Below are 9,146 nucleotides of genomic sequence, written 5' to 3' on the forward strand. Positions count from 1 at the left end.
CCACTCTATCCACCTGTGCAGCAACCTTCAGGGTAAAATGGACCTGAACTCCCAGATCTCTCTGCTCATCAACTTTTCCCAAGGCTCTTCCGTTTACATTATAGTTCGCTCTCGAATTAGACTTCCCAAAATACATCACCTTACATTTGCCTGGATTGAACTCCATCTGCCACTTTTCCACCCAACTCTCAAGTCTATCTATATCCTCCTGTATTCTCTGACAGTCCCCTATGCTTTCTGCAACTCCACCAATCTTCGTGTCATCTGCAAACTTACTGATCAGACCACCAATGTCCTCTTCCAGATCATTTATGTATATTAAAATCAACAGTAGCCCAACACTGACTCCTGTGGAACCTTTCTCCATTTCGAGAAACTCCCTTCAACTACTCTCTGTCTCCTGTTGCTCAACTAGTTCTTTATCACCTAGTGAGAACACGCTGCACACCATGTGACTTCATTAGTTTACTATGGGGAACCTTACCAAATGCCTTACTAAAGTCCATGTATATGACATCTACAGCCTTTCCTTAATCTATCAATTTGCTGACTTCCTCAAAGAACTGTACTAAATTGGTAAGGCACAATCTACCCCGCACAAAACCATGTTGCCTATCACTGATAAGCCCATTCTTTTCCAAATATAAATAGATTTATCCCACAGAACCTTCTCCAGCAACTTTCCCACCACGGACGTCAGGCTCACTGGTCTGTAGTTACCCGGAATATCCCTACCACCCTTCTTGTACAGGGGGACAACATGAACAACTCTCCAGTCCTCCAGCACCTCACCTGTGTTTAAGGATGCCACAAAGATATCTGTCAGGGCCCTAGTTATTTCCTCTCTCGCCTCCCTCAGCAACCTGGGATAGATCCCATCTGGTCCGTGGGATTTGTCCACCTTAATATCCTTCAGTCTACCCAACATATCTTCCCTCCTTATGTCAGCATGATCCAGAGTAAACAAACTTCTATCTCTAATCTCAGCAATTGTCACCTCCCGTTCCTCAGTGAACACTGATGCAAAGTAATCTCACCTATTTTCTCAGGTTCAACACACAGCCTTCCTTCCTTACCCTTTAGTGGACCAATCATTTCTCTAGTTACCCTTTTTGCTTCTTATGTAAGAATAAAAGGCCTTGGGATTCTCCTTAATTCTGCTCTCTAAAATTATTTCATGATCCCTTTTAGCCCACTTGATTCCTCATTTAAGATTGGTCATACTCTCCCGATATTCTTCCAAGACCCGTTCTGTTTTAGCTGCCTGGACCTTATGTACGCTTTCCTTTTCCTCTTGGCTAGTCGCACGATTTCTCCTGTCATCTACAGTTCACGAATCTTGCCTTTCCTATCCCTTGTTTTCAGAAGGACATGCCTACTCTGCACTATCTTTGAAATCCTCCCACATATCAAATGTGGACTTTCCTTCAAATAGCTGCGTCCAATCCACATTTCCCAGCTCCTGCCTAATTTTGATATGATTGGCCTTGGCCTAGTTTAGTACTCATCCCTTAGGATTACTCTCATCTTTGCCTACGAGTATTCTAAAACATACAGAATTGTGGGCACTATTCCCAAAGAAATCCCCTACTAAAACTTCTATCACCTGGCCTGGCTCCTTCCCCAACAACAGGTCCAGTATGGCTCCTTCCCTTGTCAGAATATTGACATACTGCTCTAGAAAACTCTCCTGGATGCTCCTCATAAATTCTGCCCCATCCAGACCTCTGACGCGAAGTGTATCACAATCAATGTTGGGAAAATTAAAATCTCCCATCACCACCACCCTGTTGCCTCTACACCTTTACATAATCTGTTTACCTATTTGTTCTTTAACCTCATGCTCACTGTTGGGAGGCCTGTAATACAGCCCCATCAAAGTAACTGCACCCTTTTTATTTTTCAGCTCCACCCATAATGCCTCACTGCTCAAGCCCTCCATAGTGTCCTTCTTTAACACAGCTGTGATATCATCTCTGACCATCCTAAATGAAATGTTATAATGCCAACACCAAGCTCAAATTTTCTTTCTCAACTGTCGAATATTTCTGCTGACGTATGTTCAATTTCCTGGAGAAATACCTGATAGGTCTTCCTATCTTCTCTTCATCTTCTTGCAGGAACAGAGCACTGATACTACATCACGAGCATCGATAACCACTTTCAAAGGCTTTGTGTAATTCGGTGTGGCTAATATTGGGGCAGTGGTTAACACAGCTTTCAGGCTGTTAAATACCTTCTGACAGTCCGCTGTCCACTGAAACCTCTTGCCTTTCTTTAACAATTCATTGAGTGGAGCAGCCACACTGCTAAAATTTGGTGTAAAGTTTTGATAAAATCCACTCAATCCCAGGAACCATGATACTACTCTTTCTGTCGACGGTATGGGAAACTGCCCAATTACCTTTGTTTTTGTATTCTGTGGGGCCGTTTGTCCAAGTTCAATAACATGGCCCAGGAGGGTGACTTGGGCTTTGGCAAAATCACTTTTAGCCAGGTTTATCACCAAGCCTGCCTTCCGAAGTCGATCAAGCAAGTCCGATTAATGTCGCAAATATTCCTTCCAAGTGTGACTAAAAATCACCAGGATTATCTTTATGTATGACACAATTCGGTGGTCTGGCAATGACCTTATTGGTTAATCTCTGAAATGTGGCTGCTGCATTTTTCATACCAAATGGCATGACTTTAAGCTGATACGGTCCATTTGGTGTTACAAAAGCTGAAACTGCCATTGCTGTTTCTTGACAAAGGTATCTGCCAGTATCCTCTGAGCAATTCCAACTTAGAAATATGCAATCCCACCTTTTCAACAGTCTTCCAAACTCTGAATCGAATATGAATCAGTCTTTATAACTGCATTGACTTTGCAATAGTCCAAATATAACTGCTGGGTACCATCTGGTTTTGGCACCATTACTATGGGTGAGCTTCAGTCACTGTAACTCACTTCAATTATGTTGTCTTGGAGCATGCGTTCAATCTCCTTTTGAACCTGTGCCAACTTTAGAAGGTTATGCCTGTAAGGATGTTGCTCAATCGGAACAGGATCTCCTATCTCAGCTTATTTCCATATAGCTCCCCAAGTGATTGCAATAACTCTTTTAGGTCATTTTGATTTTCTTGTAGAAGATAACTCAACTTATTATCCTGATTTTTGATAACTTCCTCATTGTCCAGTTTAATTTGAGGAATGCCCGTGGGTGGCACAGTGGTTAGCACTGCTGCCTCACAGCGCCAGAGACCCGGGTTCAATTCCCGGCCAGGCGACTGACTGTGTGGAGTTTGCACGTTCTCCCCGTGTCTGCGTGTGTTTCCTCCCACAGACCAAAAATGTGCAGGTTAGGTGGATTGGCCATGCTAAATTGCCCTTAGTGTTAGGTGAAGGGGTAAATGTAAGGGAATGGGTCTGGGTGGATTGCGGGTCGGTGTGGACTTGTTCGGCCGAAGGGCCTGTTTGCACACTGTAAGTAATCTAAAAAAAAATCCTCTGAACATCGTTCTTCCCTCTTCCCCAAAGTCTCCTTTGGCTTTCCTTCCCTGTCGAAATACCTTTTGAACATATCCACATGATGCACTCTGTGAGATTTGCTTCTGTCTGGAGTCCTTATCAAATAGCTCCCCTTACTCAATTTCCTTCAACTTGATAAGGTCCACTAAACATTCACCTATCACTGAAAGTAACATTAACATCTTCTCTGAGAGCAAAATTGTGAGTTTTTGAGTTCTTATCTGCTTCCTGTTTCATTGTATGCTGTGATACTTTTAAATGCTGTGTAGCCAATTCCCTCACTGTATTTAATCTTTCCTGAAAATTTGACACATCATCTGGATGGTCTCTGAATTCTGACTTACTAATTTCTCCTTAATCAATTTTAGCAGTCCTCTCACTTCATGTGCAAAAACTATTTCAAATGGACTGAATTTGGTTGATTCTTTTGGTGCATCTCTGATTGCAAAAAGCACAAAAAGCACAAAAGCGCAGTCCAGAAAAATCCCAGGATATGTGTCCTGCAACAGTTCAGTTGCCTGAGTTTCCACTGGCTTTTCTACCACAGTAGGTAATTTGTGCCTTATTCCTTTTCCCAGTCATCTGGATAGCCTTGACTATAAGTCCTCAACGTGGTTTTTTAATGCCATCTCTCTAGTGCTCCCTGTGATTCTGGTTGGTACGCAGTAGATTTGAATTGTTTTATTCCTAAGCTGTCCAAACCTTCCTTGAATAATTTTGATGTCAAGTTTGACCTTTGGTCTGATTGTATCTCGGTGGGTAGTCTGTACCTAGTGAAAAATTTGATCAACTCCTCTCCAATCCTTTTAGCTGTGATATTGCGTAATGAGATAGCCTCTGGAAATCTAATGGACACATTCATCATTGTTAACAAATACTGATTCCTACTTTTTGTTTTAGTTAGGGGGCCTACGCAATCAATTAAGACTCTTGTAAAACACTCCTCAAATGCAAGGATATAAGAAGTGCAAGCTTTATTATGCCTGTGGTTTTCCAATTACCTGATATGTATGACATGTCTGTCAAAATTCAACTACATCCTTATGCAGTCCAGGCCAGTAAAAATGTTCTTGTATTTTAGCTTGAGTTTTTCTCACTCGTAAATGACCTCCTAGCGGTAACTCATGTGCAACTTGCAACACCTCCATTCTATAACCTACTGGCAATACAACTTGATGAATTTCTGATCATTTCTCATCTGCTTGAATATGTGATGGTCTCCATTTCCTCACTTAAGACATCATTTTTAAGATAAACAAAATCAGGAATACATTCGGATTATTTTTTTTGCATGTATTTTGATACAATTACTTTAAATTTTCGTTTTTCTGCTGTAGTTCTGGTAATTTACCTGATCTTAAGATATCTGCATTGCTATCTAGCTGCTCTTGGTTTGTGTTGACCATCTGATCAAACAGGGCCTCGGCTAATTCCACTTCAACTTTCTTGTCTGTACTCTTTGATCTCTCCTGTTTCAACTGGTGACTTTGTGACCACACAGTCCAAAAAAATCCCAGGATATGTGTCCTGCAACAGTTCAATTGCCTGAGTTTCCACTGGCTGTTCAACCACAGTAGGCAGCAATCCTACCTGTGAACCAGCTATATCATTAGCAAGGACAAATTATATTCCTGGAGCTCACCACTTCTCCACTGTTCACTGGACACTCTAACCTCACTTTACATAATTGAGTGCTTCTTGTCTCACCGTGAATTCCCATTACTAGCACCTTCTCTGGCAATAGTCCTTCAGAGTACATATCTCCTCTGAGCAGCATCTCAGATTGAGAGGAACCTGTGTCTCTTGATACTGTAACCTCTTTACCTGCTGCTCCTGCCCTGTGCGAGTAAATTTTACCTTTGTAGGTATATGGCTTAAGAAGATCTGGCACTTCCTCCTTAACTAACCTCTGAGCAGGTTGGATATTCAGACTTCAACGCTCCAGGGAAAGCAGCCCCAGCCTCTTCAGCCTCTCCCTATAGCTCAAATTCTCCAACCCTGGCAACATCCTTGTAAATTCTTGCTGAGATATTTGTATTATTGATAGATACAGATGAAGTGCCAGAGACTGGAGATTGGCTAACGTGATACCATTGTTTAAGCAAAGTGGTAAGGACAAGCCAGTGAGTCTGATGTTGGTGGTGGGCAAGTTGTTGAAGGGAATCCTGAGAGACCAGATTTACAAATATTTGGAAAGGCAAAGACAGATTAGGGATAGGAAAATCATGTCTTTCAAACTTGATTGAGTTTTTTGAAGAAGTAACAAAGAGGATTGATGAGGGCAGAGCAGTGGACATGATCTATATGAACTTCAGTAAGGCATTTGACAAGGTTCCCCATGGGAGGTTTGCAAGGTTAGATCTCATGGAATACAGGGAGAACTAGCCATTTGGAAAAACCACATCTTTTCATTATTTATATAAATGAACATAGGAGGTATAGTTAGTAAGTTTGCAGATGACACCAAAATTGGAGGTGTAGTGGACAGCGAAGAAGTTTACCTCAGATTACAACGGGACCTTGATCAGATGGGCCAATGGGCTGAGGAGTGGCAGATGGCATTTAATTTAGATAAATACGAGGTGCTGCATTTTGGGAAAGCAAATCTTAGCAGGACTTATACACTTAATGGTAAGGTCCTAGGGAGTGTTAATAAACAAAGAGACTTTGGAATGCAGGTTCATAGCTCCTTGAAAGCGGAGTCGCAGGTAGATAGGATAGTGAAAAAGGCGTTTGGTATGCTTTCCTTTATTGATCAGAGTATTGAGTACAGGAGTTGGGAGGTCATGTTGTGGCTGTACAGGACATTGGTTAGGCCTCTTTTGGAGTATTGCGTACAATCCTGGTCTCTTTCCTATTGGAAGGATGTTGTGAAAGTTGAAAGGGTTCAGAAAAGATTTACAAGGATGTTGCCAGGGTTGGAGGATTTGAGCTATAGGGAGAGGCTGAATAGGCTGGAGCTGCTTTCCCTGGAGCGTTGAAGTCTGACGGATGACCTCATATTTGTTTATGAAATCATGAGTGGCATGGATGGCATAAATAGACAAAGTCTTTTCCCTGGGGTGGGAGAGTCCAGAATTAGAGGGCATAGTTTTAGTGTGAGCGAGGAAAGATATAAAATGGACCTAAGAGGCAACATTTCTATGCAGAGGTGGTACATGTGTGAAATGAGCTACCAGAGGAAGTGGTGAAGGCTGGTACAATTGCAACATTTAAAAGGCATCTGGATCAGCATATGAATAAGAAGGGTTGAGAGGGATATGGGCCAAGTGCTGGCAAATGGGACTAGATTAGGTTGGGATATATGGTCGGCATGGACGTGTTGGACCAAAGAGTCTATTTCCGTGCTATACATCTTTATATGACTCTACAAATAATGTCATGGATTGATGGAACGGTTACAGGTAGACTGGGGAGGATGTGCTTAAGTTGACGACTTTCTCATTTGGTTCTCTCCCATCAGCTGTAAAACCAGATTAGCAGCTGTAATTGCTCAGCTTGAATCATTATTTTGTCTCCAAATTACAATGCAGTACCATAACCATGATGCCAGTGTAATCAGCGTGTTGACATTTGTATACGTAGGTGGCTTTGTTCCTGTATAGTTGAGTGTTTTACTATTTACTATATAGTCAATTTAGTTCTTTTCCACAAAAGGTGGTCCTTCATATTTGTCTTTGTTGGTACTTATTTTCCATTGATCTGCTCACTTTCCTCTCGTCATCTGCTGGTGATGATAAACTGTGTTATGTAGGACATTTTTGATGGAATAGAAAAATGTCCCTTGATTCGTTTAGTCTCAGTAGATTTAAAAAGAGGAATATCGAAATTCTTTACTTATCCTTCTGCTCCAAGTACTAAGCATGTGCATCTGTTCATTGGCAGTTAATAAAAAGTATTATTCACTCTTTGCAAAGTTGCAACATTTTGGTCTTCCACATTCTTAGTTGCTGTCTTTTCAGTTTTCCCTTGCACCAGTCCGAATGTCTTTCCTGTAGTTTAGAGAACAGAAACAGGAAGCATCCCCACGTGACTCACAGAATATTAACAGCTGAAGATAGTGAAGATCTGAAACAAAAGCAGGAGGTGCTGGAGAAACACAGCATTTGTGGAGTGAAGGGTCACTGGAATTGCTCCAACGTTTTTCTCATAGACTACATAATTTCAATATATGGTGATTAACAATTTAAAAAGTTTGAAAAAGAATTATCTTCTCTAATGTAATCATATTCTTTGAATTTCAGATATATCTATATTGCAGAAACTTTTGCCCGTAAAATCCATATTATGGAAATAAATCTGAACAATACTCTGACTCCAGTGAAGGTAAGGATTTGAAATAATTATTAGAATCGGTCAAGGTCACTGAATGCTGTTTTAACATTGCCTCTCAATGTAGTCAACATTTTTGTGTCAAAAAGTGCAATCTATCATCTGGATGAAATTTTACTGTGCAGTTTGAAATTGCTATTCTAGTAAATGGTTAGGGGAGTTCACATGGATAATGTGGAATAGTTTCATAACTGAAGAGATGGAAGAGAATATGGTAACAGTCAGAAATTGTAACTTAGACACTAAAGATAAAGGAAAAACTAAAATATGTAAAGGGGTTGATGCATAAGAAATAGGAAACGTGTAAGACATTGGAGTTAATGCACCACTTAAATACATAGGGCAGGATTTTAGTAATGGCATGGTCCCGAGCTCTCAGCTGGCAAGATGGCAGAGGAAGCCCACCTAAGGAAGGAGCCTACCCTGTAGCCAATCAGTAGATCTTGGAGATCTGCCCCTCAGGACCAGGAACTGCTGTGCCATAGCTGCTCATTAATCACAACTGCTGGCAATTCTCCAATACTGGTAGTGCCACTGGGAATGGTGGGCACTGCTGGTACTGTATTTAGGGCTTGAGGAGGCGAATACCATTGTATCAAGCCATAGAGATGACTGTAGTCTGTCTGGATAGCAAGTTGGCAGGTCCTGATGAGCTCGGGGAAAAGAGGGGCCACCAGGGTTTGAGAGCATTGAGAGGGGTGCAGGTCTGGGGCTCTGAAGGAGGGACTAGTCCATGCCTATATGGGGAAACTTACCGTTGACTTTAACGACTGGCTCAATTCTGGTGACAACAAGCTGAGGCTATTTTTCCACTTCAGGGTATCAATGGCTGATGGGCAGACTGCCTGATGCCAATCTTGACACTGGTGAAATTGGGCAGGAATATGTGTGAGTAGATCTCCTCCGGGATTTTACATCCTGATCAGAACATTTTCAAACTGACTAATGGGACAGGGTATAATTCTATCCATGGAATGTGAGAAATAAATGGAGTGAAGTGCAGATGCAGATTCAGTTGTAGGTTATAGAGTCATACAGTCATAGAGATGTACAGCATGGAAACAGACCCTTCGGTCCAACCTGTCCATGCCGACCAGATATCCCAACCCAATCTAGTCCTTCCTGCCAGCACCCGGCCCATATCCCTCCAAACCCTTCCTATTCATATACCATCCAAATGCCTCTTAAATGTTACAATTGTACCAGCCTCCACCACTTCCTCTGGCAGCTCATTCCATACACGTACCACCCTCTGCGTGAAAAGGTTGCCCCTTAGGTCTCTTTTATATCGTTCCTCTCTCAC

General features: G+C 41.8%; 1 protein-coding gene across 1 annotated transcript in view; it reads left to right on the plus strand.

Moving 5' to 3' along the window:
• LOC122549829 (serum paraoxonase/arylesterase 2-like) overlaps positions 1-9,146 on the plus strand; it is a 63,799-nt gene that overhangs the window by 50,022 nt on the left and 4,631 nt on the right. Inside the window, exon 7 of the mRNA XM_043689915.1 lies at positions 7,756-7,837. Coding sequence (XP_043545850.1) covers positions 7,756-7,837 — 82 coding nt within the window. The remainder of the gene's footprint in view (positions 1-7,755; positions 7,838-9,146) is intronic.

The sequence above is a fragment of the Chiloscyllium plagiosum genome, chromosome 5 (genome assembly GCF_004010195.1).
Source record: "Chiloscyllium plagiosum isolate BGI_BamShark_2017 chromosome 5, ASM401019v2, whole genome shotgun sequence".
Lineage (NCBI taxonomy): Eukaryota > Metazoa > Chordata > Chondrichthyes > Orectolobiformes > Hemiscylliidae > Chiloscyllium > Chiloscyllium plagiosum.